Here is a 22,393-nt window from a genome sequence, read left to right as displayed (position 1 = left end):
TTGTACCCTTTTCAGGCATATTTAAACCACACAAATACATTATACTTTTTTTTTTTTTTACCAGTTCCACAACTCAGCTCTGGTAAGTCCACAGCACAAGCACTGTGTAACTTCCCCAGGCTATTTGGAGCATTAGGGTTTTTTGTTGTTGTTGTTGCTCACTGGGACTTTGTGTTTATGTAATTCCACTCTCCCGGTATATAAATTTTGCTCCTCCAATCTTTAAATTTTAGATAGACAGAAAGGAGATACCATAACACCTTTCTCATGTTCATGAAGCTTTTTTTGTTGTCCTCCATGGTAATTCTATGCGATGCTAGAACTCAAACCCAGGTTCTCGTGCATGGTTAAGTGTGCACTCTACCAGTGAAGATATCTCTTGGCCCCATCTGGAGCATTCTTGCCAGTGTCTGATGCACCCGTTTCAATCTGACAAATATCATGTAAGCATACAGTCAGTTACTAAAACCAAAGAAGGGGGCTAGCAGGTGGCTCACTCAATAGAGCACAAATTACTATACACCTGGGAACAACTGCAGGGAGGGGGGAGGGTGGCTTCACAAGCAGTGGGGCAGTGCTATGGTATCTTTCCTTTCTCTCCCACCCTCTATTAAAAAAAAAAAATGCCAGGAGTTGTGAAATCACACACACACACTGAGACCCAGTGTTAACCCTGGTGGCAAAACAAAAATAAAAATTCAAAACAGTCATTTTTCTAATGACTGTAAAATATTTCATTTTATGGGATATACTGTAAGTCATTTTTCCAGGCTATCTCACTGATGAACATTTAGCTTTTCCAGTTCTTTCTAACTGCTGCTATAAATAACCTATAACAAGTATGCATGTATGTATATATGTACATGCACAACTATAAATTGATAACCTATAGCTGAAAGTTTTAGTTATTATCACATTCTTTGCACAAAACTCTTCAAGTTTGTACCTTTTCTTTCTGTTGTCATCTCCTTACCCCCCCCCCCCCCACACACACTTCTGGTTGTCACTGGAACTTCATTGGTTCAGTAATTTTCCAGATAGAGACAGAGGGAGAGAGGGAAAGACACCACAGCATGAAAGCATCCCCCAGGGCAGCAATGGCTGTTCTAGAAAGTGGGCTGCAAGCATGACAAAGCTGGAGCGTGCCCCCACTTAGTTGAGCTATAGCACTGCGTCTCGTCACCCAATCTGGTCCCCTACGCCTACACTGAACTTCTCTGTTCCAGTCTCTTGGAAACAAAGTTGGCAGTCAGCTGAGGTAAAGAACAAACACCTCATCACAGACCCCTGCAAGCGTCAACCCGGCTTTGACCTAGCACGTCATGATTGGGCCCTCCTCAATCGCTATGGAACAGGCCATGGCCGGTGCGCCGCTATGTTCCACCGCTGGGGAGCCAGAGACGACCCGAACTGCCCCTGCGGCTCCAGACAGACTATGACCCACATAGTCAACGACTGCCACCTCTCCAGATTCAAAGGAGGTCTCGAAACTTTACATCAGGCTCAACCTGACGCTGTTGACTGGCTACGGAAGAAGGGCAAACGCTAGAAGAAGAAACTGACCTTTGTGCCTTTTCCTTCTACTCTATTTTTTTCAATTCTTATTTTTATATTTATTTACTAGAGCAATGCTCAGCTCTGGCTTATGGTGGTGCATAGGATTGAACCTGGGACATCAGAGCACCAGACCTGAAAGTCTTTTTGCATCACCATTACGCTATCTCCTTAGCTCTACTCTAATTTCAACAGTACTCTGTGGGTTGTACTATCTAGTTCCAGATTACTGGTAACCAAACCACCGTTATAATTAGTGATCCAAAACTGTGTAGGCTTAGGGACAACAAGGGGAAATCTGGGTTCAGACTTGAAGGAGATGGACCAAGACTCACCTGTGCAAGGATCTTATAAAGGGGCTCCAAAATAAATTCCACGAAGCTCCTCTGAGAGCTGCTGGTTGGTGCCTTCTTGGTAAATTTTCGCCTAAAGAGAAGAATTATGGATGATCCAGAAGGGAGAAGGCAGTGTCACCAATCTTGACATTATGAATCTGAGCAGGACTAAGGGCAAGGAGGCAAGGAGGGTATGTGTAAGCATAAAATTTCCAAGGAGAGATCCTGACAGCCTGAGCTGAGCTGTGAAGGCCACAAGAGAAACAGCCCCTCACATCAGTTTTAGGTAGCCAGCCCACTTAGAGGAAGAGAGATAGTAGCTCATATCTACTAAAATCAACAAAGGGGTTGATTTTAGGAAAGCGTTATCTGCTTGCTCTCACCGGGAAAATGGAGCACCTCTCCAGAGTCAGACCCCACATTCTACTTACGTCTTGGGGTTGAAGTAGATGTCACCCCACAGTCTTTTGGCAAATTCCTGATAGTTAATGTCACCTTTAAGAGAAGCCATACAATTATAATCTACCTAGAAAAAAATTATCTGAAATTTTGTTTCAAGTGCCACAGTTTGCAGTTGTGGGATCCTAGGACCTTCATTTCCAAGGTCCAGGATTTCCACGTTACCAGACAGGCAGACGAGGTCACTGAGGCACAAAGAACAGAACTGGCCCAAAGCTCACAAGGTCTGCTGGAGCCAAAATGAGTAGCCTCTCTGATCTTCATCTTCTGTGGACACTAAGACTAAGCCACAGACAACAACATGGTTTAACTCCTTTCTTTCAATGGAGCAAGTTCTATTATCTATATGTCATCCTCCCTACATTTGCACTTACATTTGTCTCAATGTGGTTCCAACCCAGCCTGTCAGCAATTTTTACTTAAACATATTTCCTTTTTAACTATTAGTGAACAGCCATATGCCAATACTACTCACCCAGACGTTTCTTCTCCCAACCGTGCAAGCCTGGAATTCTGGCTCCTTGTTCTCTAGGGTCCCATCTCCTTCATGTAGCTTTCTTTGATCCCTTGTACACTGGAGTTTGAATTCCCTGAGCTCCACCTGCCTATAGTAGTTATCTGGCAGGAGGCCTACACTAACTTTCATTGTTGTCCTTCACTTTGTGGGATTCTGTCTTCCACTGGACGAAACTGCTAGAAGTTAGATATTTCTCAAGCCTTGCTATAGAACTCTTGCTAGAAGATGTATATATTTTGGCAGTATCATCTGATCAAAAGGCAAAGTGGATTCTAGTCTCATAGGCTCTAGAAATACTGGGTCGGAGAAGTCATGACATACTTTTCTATGTTTTTCTATGCAAAAATGCATCATGACAACCCAATAGTTTCCTAGGTTCAATCCCCTGCACCGTCAGAAGCCAGAGAAAAAAAACAACCCAATAGTTTTATTAGATGCAAACAGGTTAAGTTCTCAATGATCCCTAATATTCCTCCCCAAGATCAACTTCCAGGAAAAAAAAAACTTCAGAGCTCCAATGGTGCAATCGGTTAGTGTGTGGTACTTATACAGAAAAAAAAAAAAAAAAAAAATCTAATGAAAAAAATTGTTACATATAGTATTTCTAGACTATGTGCAAATGGTAAGTTATATAAAATACTTTTCATGGGCACAGATGGTAGTGTACCTGGTTAAGTGTACACACTGGGATGTGTGAGGACCAGGGTTTAAGCTCCCACTCTTAAACAGCAGGGGGGAGAAGTGTCATGATGGTGAAGCAAGTCGGTTTGCAGGTGTCTCTCTTTCAATCCCCCTCTCTATCTCTTCCTGCCCCTTTAATTTTATCTGCCCAACCAAATAGAAAATAAAAAGAAGGGGAAGCTGGGTAGTGGCACACCTGGTTAAGCGCACGTTACAATAAGAAAGGACCCAGGTTTAAGCTCCCAGTCCCCACCTGCAGGAGGAAAGCTTCTTGCCCTCTCTATAATCCCCTTCCTCTCAATTTTTGGCTATCAAATAAATATAATTAAAAAAGAAAAGAAAAAAAAGGAAAAAAAACGGTTGCCGGGAGAAGTATAGGCATTGAGCCTACAGGGTTATTGCTGGGGCTCAGTGCCTGCACTACAAATCCACTGCTCCTAGAGGCCATTTTTTTCCCTTTTGTTGCTTCCCCTTTTTGTCTATCATTGTGGCTGTTACTATTATTGTTGTTATTGCTGTCGTTGTTGTTGGATAGGACAGAGAGAAATAGAGTGAGGAGGGGAAGACAGAGAAGGGAAGAGAAAGATAGACACCTGCAGGCCTGCTTCACCACTCGTGAAGCAACCCCCTTGCAGGTGGGGAGCCCTGGGCTCAAACTTGGATCCTTACACTAGTCCTTGCGCTTTGCGCCATGTGTTCTTAACCTGCTGTGCTACTGCCAGCCCCCCCCCGATTTTCTTCATAAGTAAATTTTAATAGGCAAATTCTTACACTCCAGTAATAAAAATATAGTATAAATACATACTTATTATCTTCTATATTTATTATTATAACTACAGTTAATACATGTAAAACTACATGTAAAACACTAAACAGGAAGAACTACCAAAAATTGTCTGTGAGGTCCAGAAGGTGGTAAAGTGGATAAACTGTTGGACTCTTGGCTATGAGCTTCATCTCTGGCAGCATATATGCAAGAGTGATGCTCTTGTTCTCGCTCTCCTCAGTAAATAAAATCTTAAAAAAAAAGTATGAAATGGTTATGATAATGGAGAACTTAATTTTCTTCAATAGATTTTACTAATGTATTCTATTTTTCCATAATGAAAATGTATCAAAGTATGTACATATTAAAGAGACAAATTTTTAGTCATTCATTATTTTCTTAAGAGCAAATATATTCACACTGAGAATTCACTGGTAAGAACAGAAGTACTAGAATTCCCTTGATTAGTTATGAGTTCTCTCAGAGAGCCTATATCTCCTTAGCTCTAAAACCAAGGATGATAGTTTAAAAAGAAAAAGAAAACAACAAAAATGCAAATGACACCAAGATATGATCCACTGGAATGTGATGTAGTTGTGGAGGCACAGAGATGGATTCTAAGGTAATCTTTCAAGCTGAAAAGCTGGGTCCCAAGGCTCTGGTGCTGAGAGCTCAAGTACATATGAAATAATTCAACTGGGGGAGTCCAGTGGTAGGTAGCACAGGGGGTTAAGCGCAGATGGCGCAAAGTGCAAGGACCAGCTTAAGGAACCCGGTTCGAGACCTCAGCTCCCCACCAGCAGGGGTGTCGCTTCACAGGCAGTGAAGCAGGTCTGCAGGTGTCTATTTTTCTCTCCCCCTCTCTCCATTTCTCTCTGTCCTATCCGACAAAGACGACAACAATAATAACTACAACAGTAAAACAACAAGGGCAACAAAAGGGAATAAATATTAAAAAGATTTTTTTAAAAAAAGAAAGAATTCAGCTGGTCATCCAGTGGAAGCTTCCTTTCACTGACTACAAATTCATCATGAGGTTTCTCTTAGGCCTGTAAGATTCTTCCTCTTCTTTTTAATATTTATTTATTAATGAGAAAGATAGGGGAGAGAGGGGTGGGAGAAAGAACCAGACATCACTCTGGCACATGTGCTGCCGGGAATTGAACTCAGGACCTCATGCTTGAGTGCAATGCTTTATCTATTGTGCCACCTCCTAGACCACAGGCCTGTAAGATTCTTATGTGCTTAGATATGATTGGAAAGACACCTAGAGGTACTATGAGTGAGAAAGGTTCCACTGAAAAATATGGACAGGCCTATGCGCACAGACAATTCTATTCCATTCCTTCTTTCCTCCTTCCCTTCCTTCCTTTCTCTTTTTCTAAAATCTATCTCATTCTTGAAGAGATTCTTTTTTCCTAAAATAAATTCCCTCTCATTTCATTCTAGTTACCTTTATTTTGTATTGTTAGAACCAACTTAGCCTGAAAAGCATCTAGAGACCAGAAAAGTGCACAGAGTACATACAGAGCCTAAAATGATACCAATATATGAAATGCTCCTCACAACAGGAGATTCTGGTGAGACAGCCTGCCAGTCACAACTTACCAAAGGTGTCGGCATAAATCTTGGCAAAGGAGCGCAGCGTGAAGCAGATGCTATACTGGGAGCTGGAGAAGCAGACGTTGCCCAGGAGAGGGGATAGGATCAGGTTCTCATCGGTTGAATACATGCTGAAAGAGAGACAGCCATGAGCAAAGTCAGGATGTGCAGTAACACTGACCAAGCCAAGAGTGAAAGCAGGGATTCGATATCATCCCGTCTCTAGTCCTTGCCCTCAGGAGTTTGCCGATAGCCTGGTCCAAGAAAGTCCCATGAAGCTGTTATTCCCTGACTCCCAATAACCAGCTGATCTTCCAGAGCTGGGAACATTCTGTATGTTCTGCAGTGAACATAGAAAACTTGAGGGGTTTAGAAGTAGTGGTATCATACTCTTCAAGGATGAGGCCCCAAGTTCAATCCCTGACATTGAATGTGCCAGAATCATGCTTTGGTTTTCCTTCCATCCTCTCTCTTAATATATAAATAGATCTTAGAAAGAAAGAAGAGAGTCGGGCGGTAGCGCAGTGGGTTAAGCGCAGGTGGCAAAAAGTGCAAGGACTAGTGTAAGAATCCCGGTTCTAGCCCTCGGCTCCCCACCTGGAGGGGGGGGTCACTTCACAGGCGGTGAAGCAGGTCTGCAGGTGTCTATCTTTCTCTCCCCGTCTTCCTCTCCTCTCTCCATTTCTCTCTGTCCTATCCAACAATGATGACAACAATAATAACTATAACAATAAAACAAGGGCAACAAAAGAGAATAAATATTAAAAAACAGATTAAAAAAGAACGAAAACTCAGTAGACAATTTGTTTTTCAGCCACCAGGTTCCAGATGTTACCATGATGACAACCGGACTTCCCTGGGCAGACAACCCCACCAATGTGTCCTGGAGCCCTGCCCCACTAGGGAAAGAGAGAGACAGGCTGGGAGTATGGATCAATCTGCTAACGCCTATGTTCAGTGGGGAAGCAATTACAGAAGTAAGATCTTCCACCTTCTGTACCATATAATGATCCTGGGTCCATATTCCCAGAGGGCTAAGGAACAGGAAAGCTTTCAAGGGAGGGGGATGGGATGGGATAGGGAGTTCTGGTGGTGGGAATTGTACCCCTATTATCCTATGGTCTTGTTAATATTTCCACTTTACAAATGAAAATTAAAAACAAAAAGCTTGAAGGATGGAGACAAAGACCTTGGAACATAGGAAGCAAATCTACTGTATCAGAAATCTTAAAGAAATTTCAACTTCACAAATGCAAAAACATGTCAGTCAGTATAAGTGAATGAGAAAAGGGCAACTTTGCTCCCCACTCCCACTGCTCTATATTCTTTTTTACTTTGTTTTTATATAATTACATTAAAACTTAAACACATTTTTAAAATTTTTCTTTATTCATTTTTATTTTTTGCCTCCAGGGTTATTGCTGGGGCTCACTGCCTGCACTATGAATCCAATGCTCCTGGAGGCCATTTGCCATTTTTTCCATAGTTGTTGCTGGATAGGACAGAGAGAAACTGAGAGAGGAGGAGAAGGCACAGAGGAGTAGAAAAAGAGACACCTGCAGACTAGCTTCACCACTATTGAAGCAACCCCCTGCAGGTGGGGAGCTGGGGCGCTGGGGCTTGAACTGGGATCCTTGCATTTCACACTATGTGCATTTAACCTGGTGTGGCACTGCCCCTGCATTAAAACTTTTGAGTCTTTCTTTTCTTTTCTTTTTGCCTCCAGGGTTATCGCTGGGGCTCAGTACCTACACTAGGAATCCACTGCTGCTCCTGGAGGCTATTTTTTCCCCTTTCTGTTGCCCTTGTTGTTTATCATTGTTGTTATTATTATTGTTATTGCTGTCATTGTTGTTACATAGGAAGAGAGAAATTGAGAGAGGATGGGAAGACAGAGAGGGGGAGAGAAAGACAGATACCTGCAGACTTACTTCACTGTCTATGAAGCCACCCCCCTGTAGGTGGCCAGGGGTTTGAACCAGGATCCTTACACGGGTCCTTGCACTTCGTGCAATGTGCGCTTAACCCACTGTGCTACTGCCTGGCCCCCAACTTTTGAGTCTTTTAAATGCCATCCGGAAGTCAGTCATGCTAAGCTACTTAGTACAGTATTAATTAGCATTTATAAGAAACCAAATCACACAGAGGGATTAAATTCATAACTGTAGGTTTATTAACACACTGTTTTGTGAAATTTCTTAATTTAGAAATAAAAGTACTAGCTGATAAAGAGCAGCCCCTCACCTCACTCCAGGCACGTCTATATTATAGTCCACAGAGACAACTGCTTTCAATATTTTTAAAGCTGCTTTTTTATTTGTGATTAATAGGTTACGAGATTCTTAGATTATATTGTATATAGTTCCACACCATACCTACCACCAATATGTTACTATTTTTTGTTTAGGGGGTGAGATATATCTTTTACTTCCCATACTGGCAAATCAGGATTACCTTTATTCTGTCCCTCTTCCCCTTTCAAACAAGTTAATCATATAATATTTTGGATTCCTGATGGTTATTTTCGATCTAGTCATTCTCAGTCCTTCCAGAAAGGGAAATGATAAAACTATTGAGAATCAGTGTTACAACTGGGGGGGGGGGAGAGAGAGAAGTGGCAGTGCAGAGGTCAAATTCTGAAGGTAAATTTGTCTCTAGCCATGAAGGTACTATTCTAATTCTTAGCTGGATGGGCATTCTCAGTAAGAAGCCTCCTCCTGTGTTCTATAAGAAGATACCAGTATTCCACTAGCTTCCAGATGACAGTCTTTAAGATCTATTTAGCTTCAGCCACCAGTTTTAGATGCTACCATGATGCCAATAGGACTTTCCTGGGCAGAAGACCCCACTAATGTGTCCTAGAGCCCTGCTTCCCCAGAGCTTTGCCCCACTAGGGAAAGGTGGAATTGTACCCATCTTATCCTATGGTCTTGTCAGTGTTTCATATATCCTATTCCTCAAAGCCACTTATATATTTCATAGTTTCCTAATCCCACTCATACCAATTAACGAGACTAAAATCCGCCTTGCTAAATACATTATAAAAGTATACCATAGGGAGTCAGGCAGTAGTGCAGCAGATTAAACGCATGTGGCACAAAGCACAAGGACCGGCATAAGGATCCCAGTTCGAGGGTCGGGCGGTGGCACAGAGGGTTAAGCGCAAGTGGCGCAAAGCTCAGGGACCGGCGTAAGGATCCCGGTTGGAGCCCCCGGCTCCCCACCTTCAGGGGAGTCACTTCACAGGCGGTGAAGCAGGTCTGCAGGTGTCTATCTTTCTCTCCCCCTCTTGTCTTCTCCTCCTCTCTCCATTTCTCTCTGTCCTATCCAACAATGATGACATCAATAACATTACAACAATAAAAAATAATAAAGGCAACAAAAGGGAAAATAAATAAATTAAAAAATGTTTAATAATAATAATAATAATAAAGTATACCATAAAAGATACTTAAAGGGCTGAGAGGTGGCTTGTCTGGTAGAAAATAGAACTTGTCATGCATGAAAAGCCAGGTTTGAGCCCAACACCACCACATAGGATGTCTACAGGGTAGAAGCTTCATGAGTGATGTCTCTCCTCTCTCACACTCTATCAAAAAAAGAAACAAAAAAAAGAAAAAGGTCACGAAGAGCAGTGGTGTTGTATAAACCGAGGTCTTCGGTGGGGGGAAAATGTAGGTTGGGAAGAAAACATAATGGTTACGTAAAAAGACTTTCATGTTTGAGGTTCAAGGTCCCATGTTCAACCCCCCCATACTATCACAAGCAGTGCTCTGGTTAAAAAAAAAAAAAAAAAAAAGGGTGAAAAATAGGTAGGGCAGGGGCCAGGTGGTGGTGCCTAGTTAAGTGCACACATTACAGTGAACAAGGATCTGAGTTCAAGTCCCTAGTCCCCACCTGCAGGGAAAAAGTTTCACAAGTGGTGAAGTAGGTCTGCAGGTGTCTGTCTCTCTCCTTCCCTATTTCCCTTTCCCCTCTAAACTTCTCTCTGTCCTACCAAATAAAATAAAGTTAGAAAAAAAAGTAGGGCCAGGTAGTGGCATACATGGTAAAGCACACACATTACCACACACAACAACCAGGGTTTCAGGTTACTGTAACATCCCCACCTGCAGGGGAAAAGCTTCATGAGTGGTGAAGCAGTGCTGCAGGTATCTCTTCGTTACCTCCTCCTTTCCTCTCAATTCCTATGTCCATCAAAAACAACAAAGAAAGAAGAGGGGGGAAGCCTACTGGGAGCATGGATTCATTGTGCAAACACAAAGTCCCAAGTCCCAGCGATAATTCTGGTGACAACTGAAAGGAAAAAAAAAAAAAAGGCAAAGCATAATGGTTATGCAAAAAGGCTTTCATGCCTGAGACTCAGGGTTCAATCCCCAGCACCACCTCTGGTGTCTCTCTCATTAAAGTAAAGTATTAAAAAAATTAATAATGAAAAAGCAGCTATATCTGGGCTGAAGAGAGCTCACCTGGGAAGGACTTACTGTACTATAATAGGTGACTGTTAGAGGATTTGTGTGACACCACTATATGCCAGAGTTAAATGGCGCTCTGGTGTGTGTATATCTCTCAATCTCATTTATTAATAAACTGATGTTATGGCTGGGGCTCAAGTCTGGGTCATTGCAACGTGGTAAAAAAATGTGCTCTACTAGGCAAGTCACTTCCCATTTCCTAAATAAGTCACAAAATGTCAAATAACTCATTTGGGTACTGCACTTGCTTTGTCATGGGGACGGCCTATATCTGAGTCTGGTACCCATCACACCAAAGGAAGCTTTGGTACAACTGTATCTTTTTATTTTATTTACTTAGTTACTGGAGACAGGCAGAAATCAATAGGGAAGGGGGAGAGAGAGAAACATAAGACACCTGTAGACCTGCTTCATTGTTCAGGAAACATCCCCTTTCGCAGTGGGGATCTGCAGCTTGCATTGTGTATTATAATCTGTGTGCTCTACCAGGTGCACCACTGTCTGACACCTCGGTTTTTAATCTTCTTTTGTTTTTGTCTGCAGGGTTATTGCTGGGGCTTAGTGCCTGCCTGCACTGTGAATCCACCACTCCTGGAGGTCTTTTTTTTTTTTTTTTTCTTTTTAGTTGAAAGGACAGCTAGAAATTGAGAGAGGAGGAGGAGCTACAGAGGGAGAAAGACACTTGTGAAGCTTGTCATTGACCCCAGTGCAGATGGGGCCCCTGTTTTTCTATTTAAAACAAATATACTAAAAATCAAAATGCTGACTTGGAGTGAAGTCATAGAGTGACAACAAAAATAAAAATAAAGAGATAGTGACCTGAGAGGTGGTGCAGAAAGTAAAGTGTCAGACTCTCAAGTACGAAGGCCCAAGTTCTATCCTTGGTACTGCATGTGCCAGAGTAATACTCTGGTTCTCTTTTTCCTTCATAAATAACTTTTTTTTTTTAAACCTCTATCAAGTGCTTCTTGGCCTTTTGCTTAAAGTCAAGAGTTGTAAAAGTTTACCAGTCAGAGACTATATGCTAGCACTGGGCTAAATGTGTCACACTGATTACCTACTTTTTGGGTAACGTTCCATTAGGCAGTTATTTTCCTCTTTTTTTTTTTTTACAGAAACTGAGGCTTTATAAATTTAAGTCCACCTATACATAGTTGGTATGAGGCAAAGATGAGACTGACTGTAAAACCTAAGGTACTGACACAATACTAAACTGAAGATATGTATTAAGTTGTAAAAGTGGTTAAATCAGAGCCAATGAAGCTAAGGTTGTAAAGTTATCCCCCACAGGACCCAGAATATATCTCTAGATTTGCCCATCAAATGTGCCAAGAATCAGAGATGCCCCCAGAAGTGTTTAATTCTAAGATTTTGAAAAGCCAGAGTCCCAGAGGATAGAAAATCCACTCCCTAGAGTCCTATACCTTATGAGTCCATTGACCTCATCTACAATGTGGCGCAGCTTGTAGTAAGCATCAGTTGGCGGCAACTTCAGCTCTAGGATCAGCCGGTCAATCTTGTTGATACACACAGTCACAGCCAGCCTCTCCTGCACCGCATGTTTGATCAGTCGCTCTGTGTTCAGCATCACCTGAGAGATACAATTCAGCGAGTGGTGATAAAAGCAAAGAGAATAGAGTTCAGAGGGTACTATTTTAAGTATGAAATATGGAAAAGAGGACATGGGGGACAGATTATTCAGTAGAACCAGAGAACATCTTGCCCAAAGTCAGATATAGGATTCAAAGGGCATGCCTGTCAGACTAGTAATGTGTACAAACACCAATGATGTTGGGAGCCAGATTTCTCAGTGTTAGATACGGAAGAGAAGAAGGCTACAGAGAACCCATGGTTCTGGAAAAGAACTGGATTTACCAAGAAGAACTGATGAAAAAAAAACAAACCATATATATATATGGTGGTAAACTGAATTTGGGATCCAGGAGCCTCAGACATGAAAGTCATTTTGCATAATCACTATGCTATTTCCCCTCTGCTGGTTATGCAAATGACTTCCATGACTGTGGCTTAGAGGCCCCAAGTTCAAACGTGGCACCACCATAAACCAGAGCTGAGTAGTCCCCAGGTAGGAAAATAAATAAAGACTGGGACAATCTTTATTTAATAAATAAGTACTGGGTCAATTATTGAAATTAAATAAAGTTTGTTTTAGAAAAATATCTGTATATAATATTGTGTCAATATTAAAGTCTCTGTGTGGTGTGTCTGGTTATGTATGTAATTGCACTTTCTCTTAGGAAATATATTCTGAAATAGTTTACTTTCAAATAAGGGGTTAAAGATAGAAATAACCACACAGGTGTGTACATGAACAATGAGAGAGAATTTACAAAGCAAGTGAGAGAGTTCTATTTTTTCAACTTTACCCCAAGTTTGAAATAACTCCCAAATTAAAGAGATCAATTTTAAAAAATTTTATTATCATTTTTTATTTTACCAGAGCACTAATAAGTTCTGACTTATGGTGGTGGTGGTGGTGGTGGTGGTGGGGTTTTGAGCCTGGGACTTTAGAGCCACAGATATGTGAGTCTCTTTGCATAAACATACTATTTACTCTAACCCAAGATCAATTTTTTAAAAAGGAAGCTCTGGCTCCCTCTGCTGGCTATGTCAGCAATGACTATATAAATGAGGGCTAGCCAATTTACCTATCTTTTCTTCTACCAGAGCACTGCTCAGCTCTGGCTTACGGTAGTGCGGGGGCTTGAACCTGGGACTTTGGAGCCTCAGGCACAAGAGTCTCTTTGCATAACCATTATGCTATCTGCCCCCACCCTCTCATCTTTCAATTTAGAAACAGAAGACACTCTGGACTTCTTTTCTCCAATCTGTCCCTAGTTTAGAAAAACTCATATTTAAAATCCACTTACACAAATATAATCTCCTCCCACCTTTTTATTTACAACTGCCATTTAGCCTTGGGGTTTCCTGAATAATAATGGATTCTAACTTTTGAGCTTCACTCGGTAGGGATAGAAGGGACCCATATGAAGACCTACTTCTATACTTCATTTGCTGCCTAACTTTATTTTTAAAATGTTAAATCTTAAAAATATATATTTTATTTTATTGAGAGTGAAAGCGAGACACACACACACACACACATCAGTGTACTGCTCAGCTCTGGTTGATGGTAATGCTGAGGATTAAACCAGGAACTTTGGAGTCTCAGGCATAAATGTATTTTTGCACAGTCACTGTGCTCTCTCTCCTGCCCCTGTTTATTTTACTTTAATGAGAGAGACCAGTGTTGGTGCCATGGACTGAATTTGGGGTCTCTGGGGACTCAGGCATGGTATGCAACCATTGCATGATCTCTGTGTCCCTTTGCTGACTAATTTTATAATATATATATATATATATATTAAACTTTCTTTTTAAAAATTTTTTTCTAATTATTATCTTTATTTATTGGGTAGAGACAGCCAGAAACTGAGAGGGAAGGGGGAGACAGAGAGAGAGAGAGAAAAACAGAAAGACACCTGCAGCATTGATTCACCACTTGTGAAGCTTTCCCCCTGCAGGTGGGGACTGGGGGCTTGAATCCGGGTCCTTGTGCATTATAACATGTGTGCTCAACCAGGTGTGCCACTGCCCAGCCAATATATATGTAAAATATCTCTTTAATGGATAGAGACAGCCAGAAATTGAGAGTGGCAGGGGAGATAGGGAGGGTGAAAGACAGATACCTGCAACACTGCTTGACCACTTGCAAAAACTTCCCCCTGCAGCTGGGGACCTAGGGCTCAAACCTGGGGCCTCATGCACTGTAACATATGCACTCAACTAGGTGCGCCACCACCCGGCCCCAACAAATGTAGATACTTATTTTGTATTTTTATTGGCAGGGCTTGGTGCGAGCACTATAAATCCATGGCTCCCAGGGCCTTTTTTTTTTTTTTTTTTCCCTTTTTCTATTTTCTTTTTCCTTCCTATTTTATTGGATAGGCCAGAGAGAAATTGAAAGATATGGGGGAGATAGAGAAAGACACCTGCAGACCTGCTTCACTGCTCATGAAACATCCCCCCTGCAGGTAGGGAGTATGGACTCGAACCCAGGTCCTTGTACATGGTAATATGTGCACTTAAGGTGTGTCACCACCTGGCCCCCCACAAATATAAGTCTTTATCCTGCAGGCATTTAATTTTTCTGGCTCCAGTTTCCTCAGTGCTCTGGGCATTGTGGGCGGGGGGGGGGGAGGTTCAGGAGAGTAAGTACAATCAGACTCACGCCTTCAGCAGCATCAATGAAAAGGACTACTCCATCAGAAATACGCAAGCCAGCTGTTACTTCATCAGAAAAATTCACATGTCCTGAAAAGTCAATGCCAAATAAGTCACTACTTATATATGATAGGAGGAGGCACAATTCGTAGGTGTTCTGAAAGACACTTCAAGCCCCAACATCCCCTCCCCCCACCGTTCTCTGCAGTATATAAAATTCCATCACTGTGCCACTTTCTTGGCTTATGTTTTTATATAGAAGCCCCCCACCCTCAACATAAAAAAACGTAGTGTTTTACCTGAGGGCACAACACCTTCATACACAAATCAGCTTAGTCTAATTAGCAGTAAGCAGAGAGGGACAGAAGAGAGTTTGGGGGCAGGAAGGGCAAAGGAATTTACCTAGAGGACTGAAGACAGCTTCTTGTAAGATGCTGCTAGTGGGAGTGGGGACAGAGTGAAGAGGTATGAGGGTACTGAGCACCTGATGTGGTAAACAAGGCCAATCTGTCAAAACCCCAATTTTCCCTTTTAAAACTATGGCTTGAGTTGATTCTTTCTAAAAGAAAAGAATTAGCCACAGGGCAAGACATGTTGCTCTCACGGTAACCTTCATGTCCAGCATCAGAAAGATAAGAGAACCAGAGGGTCATCCTGGTATATTCAGTGCCACAGGTCAAATGCAAGACCTTCTGCATTTAACTCCTGCACTTTATTTATCACTGTGCCACCTCCCTGGCAGCATTTTCTTCTTTTTTCTCCCTTCCCTTCCCTTTCCTCCCCTTCCCTTCCCTTCCCTTCCCTTCCTTTCCCATCCCTTCCCTTCCCTTCCCTTCCCTTCCCTTCCCTTCCCTTCCCTTCCCTTCCCTTCCCTTCCCTTCCCTTCCCTTCCCTTCCCTTCCCTTCCCTTCCCTTCCCTTCCCTTCCCTTTCCTTTTCGTCTCCAGGGCTATTGCTGGGACTTGGTGCCTGCACTACAAATCCACTGCTTCTGGAGACCATTTTTTCCCTTTTGTTGGCCTCATTGTTTATCGTTGTTGTTATTGCTGTCATCGTTGTTGGATAGGACAGAGAGAAATGGAGAGAGGAGAGGAAGACAGAGAGGGGGAAAGACAGACAGACACTTACAGACCTGCTTCACCACTTGTGAGGCGAGCCCCCTGCAGGTGGGGAGCTGGGGGCTCAAACCAGGTCAGTTATTGTGCTTTGCATCATGTACACTTAACCCACTGTGCTACCTACTGCCCGGCCCTCCTAGCAGCATTTTCTTACTTCTTTTTTTTTTAATTATTTTATTGGGGGATTGCTTTTTTTTTTTTTTCTGCCTCCAAAGTTATTGCTGGGGCTTAGAGGCTGCACTACAAATCCCCTGCTCCTGGTGGCCACCTTTTTTCCATTGTTGTTGTTGCTGGATAGGACAGAGAAAAATGGAGAGAGGAGGGGAAGACAGAGAGGGGGAGAGAAAGATACACCTGCAGACCTGCTTCACCACCTGTGAAGCGATCTCCCTGCAGGTGGGGAGCTGGGGGCTCGAAGTGAGATTCTTATGCCAGTCCTTGTGCTTCACGCTGTGGGTGCTTAACTGTGTGCTACTGCCCAGTCCCCTGCTTTTAAAAAAAAATGTATTTTTATTTATTATTGTATAGAGACAGAAAAATTGAGGAGGAGGGGGAGATAGAGAGGGCAAGAGACAGAGAGACACTTGTAGACCTGCTTCAACACTCATGAAACTTTCCCCCTGCAGGTGGGGACCAGGGGCTTGAAGCTGTGTCTTTGTGCAATATAATGTATGAGCTTAACAAGGTGTAACACTACCTGGCCCCTTGGGGAATTACTTTTTAATTGTGTGAGAGGCAAGAGCAGAGCTAGAGAATACAATATAAGTAAAGGGGATGTAAAAACATTGCTCGATTCTGGGAGTTGGGTGGTAACGCAGCAAGTTAAGCACACATGGCAAAGCGTAAGGATCCCGGTTCGAGCCTCTGGCTCCCCAACTTCAGGAGAGTCGCTTCACAGGCAGTGAAGCAGGTCTGTAGGTATCTGTCTTTCTCTCCCATTCTCTGTCTTCCCTTTCTCTCTCCATTTCTCTCTGTCCTATCCAACAATGATGACATCATAACAATAATAATAACTACAACAATAAAACAAGGGCAACAAAAAGGAAAAAATAAAATAAATATATATATATATTTTTAAAAAACATTGCTTGATTCTGAAAGAGCAGCAGTACAAAAATCAAACTGGAGATGGCTCTGACATTAAAAGATCAAGGAGGGAGTTGGGCGGTAGCACAGCGGGTTAAGCACATATGGCAAAGTGCAAGGACCGGTGTAAGGATCCTGGTTCGGGCACCCGGCTCCCCACCTGGAGGGGGTAGCTCCACAGGTGGTGAAGCAGGTCTGCAGGTGTCTCTCTTTCTCTCTTCCTCTCTGTCTCCCCCCCCCCATTTCTCTCTACCCTAGCCAACAACAATGACATCAAGGACAATAATAACTGCAACAATAAAACAAGGGCAACAAAAGGGAAAATAAATATTTTTAAAACTTAGAAGAAAAAAAAAGATCAAGGAATGTCTTACCTGGTGTGTCCATAATATTGAAGAGATAAGATTTTCCTTTGGTATCTGGTAAGACCACTGTCACAGGAGTACTTTTGATGCCAACACCTCTCTGAAAATCACAAAGAGAGTAGTCAAAGCTGCTTCTGAATGGGGACACAGAACTCTGATGGTGGGAACAGTGTGGAACTGCACCTGTTATTCTGTAAATCACTAAACAAACCAACAAAACTATACTGAGACACCATCTCACATCTCACATCCCCAAGTCAGAAAATGACAGGTGCTAGACAGGCTGTGGAGAAAAAGAAAATCTGCTATTACTGCTGGTGGGATGGAAATGGCGCAGACCCTTTGGAAGACTGCATGGACAGTTCTTAAGCAAATAAAATGGAATTATGTTATGGTCCAGCAATACCACTCTTAAGCATTTATCCAAAAGAAAAACACTAATTAGAAGGATATATACACCCCTATGTTTATAGCTGTATTGTTCACAATAGCCAGAGAGGAAAGTCTAAATACTCATCAACAGATAACTGGCTAAAGAAGTTATAGGATGGAGTCGGGCGGTAGCGCAGCGGGTTTCTCTCCCTCTCTGTTTTCCCCTCCTCTTTCCATTTCTCTCTGTCCTATCCAACAACAACAATATCAATAACAAGTACAACAATAAAACAACCAGGGCAACAAAAAGGGAATAAATAACTAAATTATAAAAAAAAAAAAAAAAAAAAAAGAAGTTATGGGATATATATCCCATGGAATACTATTCTGCAATCAAAAAAGATAATACTGTGTATGTCCTTTGGGACAAAATGGATAAAACTGGAAGTGATTATGTTTAGCAAAATAAGTAAAGAGATAAAAAAAAAACAACTACCAGATGGTTTTACTCGTGGAATTTAGCGATCTGATTCACATGAATTTAGGGAAAAAACAAAGCACAGAAGCAAACTAATTATAAGAACTATAGTGGTTATCTTTCGGAGGTGGGAGGGTGGGGATACAGAAGTTCGGTGGTGGGTGTGGTATGGAATACTGTAATCTTACAATATTGTAACACTATTAATAACAACAACAAAAAAATCATTGGGGCCAGGTGGTGGTGCAACGGGTTGAGTACACATGTTACAGTGTTCAAGCCTCCACCTGCAGAGGGAGAGGTTCACAAGTGGTGATGTAGGTCTGCAGGTGTCTCTATCTCTCTCCCTATCACTCCCTCCTTCTCAATTTCTGGCTGTCTCTACCCAACAAATATAGTTTAAAAAATTTTAAAAAGGGGGTCAGGCAGTAGCGCAGCAAGTTAAGCGTACGTGGCACAAAGTGCAAGGACTGGCATAAAGATCCCGGTTCGAGCCCCAAGCTCTCCACCTGCAGGGGAGTCGCTTTACAGGCAGTGAAGCAGGTCTGCAGGTGTCTGTCTTTCTCTCCTCTCTCTATTTCTCTCTGTCCTATCCAACAAGGAACGACATCAACAATAACAATAATAACCACAACAAGGTTACAACAACAAGGGCAACAAAAGGGGGAAAAATGGCCTCTAGGAGCAGTGGATTCATGGTGTAGGCACTGAGCCCCAGCAATAACCCTGGAGGCAAATAACAACAATAATAATAACAGTAAAATAAAAAAAAAACACTCTTCGAATGAGAGCATCTCATAGATGGAGTCTTTCTTTATCTCTCTCTCTCTTTTTTTCCTTTTTGAGAGAGAGAGAGAAATAGGCAAAGATAGTGTGAAAGCAACCACAGGTCTAAAGCTTCCTTCATGTGATGTGGACCAGGCTAAAACCTGATGGATGGAGTGACCTCATAGGTGCTAAATATGATGTCATCCTTAAGAATCAAGTTGTATGATCAAGGAGTTGGTGCACTGAATAAAGCCTTGGACCGTCAAACACAAGGTCCTTACTCTTATCCCTGGCATCACATGTGCCAGAATATGCCAGAGTGATGCTCTGGTTCTCTCTCCTCCACTCATTCATAGATAAATACTAAGTTAGAAAAAGTTCAAGTTGGACTCCTGCACAACTTATAACATAAAGGTAAACATCATGCTTAGTATTTGCCCTATTATGTCAAAATACATACAGTCAAAGAAGGAGAGTGTCATATAGCCTGCCTACTCAGCTCCTTCATAGTATGTATTGTGAATGAATGACAGGGAAATATGTGAGAGCACTTGATCTCACAGGCATGAAAAACACAATGCCTAATTGTATATTTAGGGGTTGGAAGAGGTGGTGATAATGAGCTAAAGAGTTATGACAAAAGCTTTCCTAAATTCTCTATAAAACCATTACTGGAGAAGGAGGAAGGGTGGTGGTGCACCTGCTTCAATGCGCAAGGACCTGGGTTCAAGTCTCCGGTCCAAACATGCAGGGGGAATGCTTTGCAAGTGGTGAAGCAGTGTTGCAGGTGTCTCTTTCAGTCTTTTTTTTTTTTTTAAATCAAATATTTTATTTACTTATTATTGGATAGAGACAGAAAGAAATTTTAAGGGGAGGAGAGATAAGAAGGGAAAGAGACAGAGATACCTGTAGCCCTGATTCACCACTTGTGAAGCATCTCCCCTGCAGGTAGGGACCAGGGGCTTAAACCTGGATCCTTGTGCACTGTAAAGCAAGTGCTTAACCAGATATGCCACTGCCTCACCCCCCCTCCCTATCACTCCATTCCTTCTCATTTTCTATCTTTATCCAATAAATAAATAAAAATAATTAAAAAGAAAAAACTACTACAGGTGAGTCTGGTGTGGGCAACCAGATTTCACCACACTTACCTCTTGCTCGGTAAAGAGGATGTCAGTGTAGCACAGCTGGAAAAAATAAATTATCATTACTACCTGAATTCAGACTCCCCCCTACACACAGACTATCAATCACTGTCCTTCACCATATCCCAACTCGAGGACTTCTGCCTCAGGAGGAGAATAAATTGGAAAGAGCAGAGTATCCCCACAGAAATTCCAGACAATGAGACCAGGGACCTCCTACATGAAAAACACTCCTGGATGTGTATTATTATTACTATCTTTTTAATTTTTTTTTGGTTGGGGTGGGTGTAGGGTGGTCACAAAAGACCAAGTATGGCTGGAGAGCTAAATTATACCAAATGCACTGAATTCTTACAGTGTGGCAAAGGGAGACACATCCAGTCTCTGTGGTACCCCCACATGTCAAAACAATCAATCTGACAAAGATAGAACATTTATTGCACTGAGACTTGTAGCCGCAACACTTGGCCTCAATCACAGGCATTTAAATTTATCATGAACACAACAAGGTCTAATTGTATCATATTTATAGAGAAGACTATTAATACTATGACTGAAAAGAATGGGCAACAAAAGTCAGGAAACATCAGAACAGAGGAGGGATCCCAAGTGTAGAACAGACCATCTAAAAATACTGCAGGTTAATATTCTCTATGCTCCCAAGAGAGCTGGAATTATCTTCTTAAAAACTATTAATAGAGATTATAGTTATAAAGCAGCACTCTGCAGACATCATTGCTTATAATGAATGGGAAGATTAAAGGAAGGGGAAGGTATACCCCTGTATATTCTGAATGCCTCCTCCCAAACCCAAAAGAATTTCTACTTACATCTTGGTCATAGCGTTTTCTGATTTCTGGATGAGTCTGCTCTATTAAACAATCTACAAAACATGTCTGAAAGGGAAGAGAAGGTTAAAACCTGCCAACCACAATACTCAGCTCCCAATACACCACATAATTTAGGGATGAGGAGAGGAAGATGAGAGCAAGGAGGATTATGGGATAGCAAAGGATAAACACTGAAGCCACAGGATTATTTTCCAAATGAAATGTGAAATCTTTCTTGGACAAGGATCTCCCAGGAAATGAAAACTTATGAAATTAAAGTAAGGATCAATTCTCCCATTTTGACCAGATGTAGACACAAGGCTCATGCATTCTAGAGGCTTAGGAACAGGATCAATGTGCTACTCAGGAAAAGCTAAAATTTTATAGCATGGTTTTGAAACAGTCTATCATGTCCCCTATAGTCAGAAGGTTCAGCCTTATGACCTCAAACCTCAATTCATGACTGAGAATTGAAGAAAAAAAAGAAAAAACAAAAGCAAGAATGAAGGAAACCCTGTTCCAAGTAGTCAAAATTTCTCTCACCTTGCCATGGTGGAGGTGGCCACAAAGGGTTACATTTCTAATGAGCTCCGAGTTATCCATTAGATCTGCCAAGAAGCTAAAAGGAGAAAGAAAAAAAGAGAGATTCTAGCAAAAAATTTTCAAATGAATTGTGTAGGGTAGGGGTAGATAGCAAAATGGTTATGCCTGAGGCTCAAAGTCCCAGGTTCAATCCCCTGCACCACCATAAGCCAGAGCTGAGCAGTGCTCTGGTAAAATAAATAAATAAAAATATACATAAAAAAGAAATGTCTATAAAAAAAACGAATCATCTAAAGGACATGGGTAAGGATCCTGGTTCAAGCCCCCAGCTCCCCACCTGCAAGGGAATCGCTTCACAAGCAGTAAAGCAGGTCTTCAGGTGTCTATCTTTCTCTCCACCTCTGTCTTCCCCATCTCTCTCTATTTCTCTCTGCCCTATATACGATAATAACAATAATAACCACAACAATAAAAAACAACAAGGGTAACAAAAGGGAATAAATAAATAAAATAAATAATCGTGTAAAGGTGTTTTAGGTATATTTTACTGAGGAACAACTTTCAGACCATCTGGAGAAAACTCAAAGGCAAACTTAAATGTCTGTGTTGACACAGTTCTAACTTTGGGAATAGAGTAGATGGGGTGAAACAACTGTGAAATGTTACGAGGATTTCAACACCAAAATGAGGCTGGAAAAAGCAAGTTACCTGCATAGCCCCTGCTTTGTTAAGCACACTATTCAGGTTTGAGCCTGGCCCCAACAAATTGGAGGATATTTTAGTGCTGTGATTATCTTTCCTTCTTTCTCTAGCTTAAAAAAATCAGCTTGGAGCAGTGAATCCCCAGTGATGACAGAAAAAACAATAATAAAAGGCAAGCAGGAAAAACAAACAAACATATATATGTATACACACAAACGAGAATACCATCCTTTTCAAAATCTTCAGGTTAGATTCTATACATTTATTTCTCTGATGCCAAAGGTACTATTTAAAATTATTTTATGATCTTCTCTTTTGAAATTTTCCCACTAGAGCTAGTTAGCAAGGTTGTC

General features: G+C 41.7%; 1 protein-coding gene across 3 annotated transcripts in view; it reads right to left on the bottom strand.

Annotated features, from left to right (window-relative positions):
• EFTUD2 (elongation factor Tu GTP binding domain containing 2) overlaps positions 1-22,393 on the bottom strand; it is a 54,257-nt gene that overhangs the window by 18,697 nt on the left and 13,167 nt on the right. For all 3 annotated transcript variants that reach the window (XM_007535739.3, XM_016193704.2, XM_016193705.2), the window contains exons 5-13: positions 21,339-21,414; positions 20,796-20,861; positions 19,972-20,007; positions 17,212-17,302; positions 14,642-14,724; positions 11,814-11,980; positions 5,921-6,045; positions 2,321-2,384; positions 1,890-1,980 (exon numbers count right to left, since the gene is read on the bottom strand). In XM_007535739.3, the coding sequence (XP_007535801.1) occupies positions 1,890-1,980; positions 2,321-2,384; positions 5,921-6,045; positions 11,814-11,980; positions 14,642-14,724; positions 17,212-17,302; positions 19,972-20,007; positions 20,796-20,861; positions 21,339-21,414 (799 nt within the window). The remainder of the gene's footprint in view (positions 1-1,889; positions 1,981-2,320; positions 2,385-5,920; positions 6,046-11,813; positions 11,981-14,641; positions 14,725-17,211; positions 17,303-19,971; positions 20,008-20,795; positions 20,862-21,338; positions 21,415-22,393) is intronic.

The sequence above is a fragment of the Erinaceus europaeus genome, chromosome 12 (assembly GCF_950295315.1).
Source record: "Erinaceus europaeus chromosome 12, mEriEur2.1, whole genome shotgun sequence".
NCBI classification, from domain to species: Eukaryota; Metazoa; Chordata; class Mammalia; order Eulipotyphla; family Erinaceidae; genus Erinaceus; species Erinaceus europaeus.
Note: the sequence above shows the minus strand (reverse complement) of the source record. Positions and strands in the feature narration are given on the sequence as shown.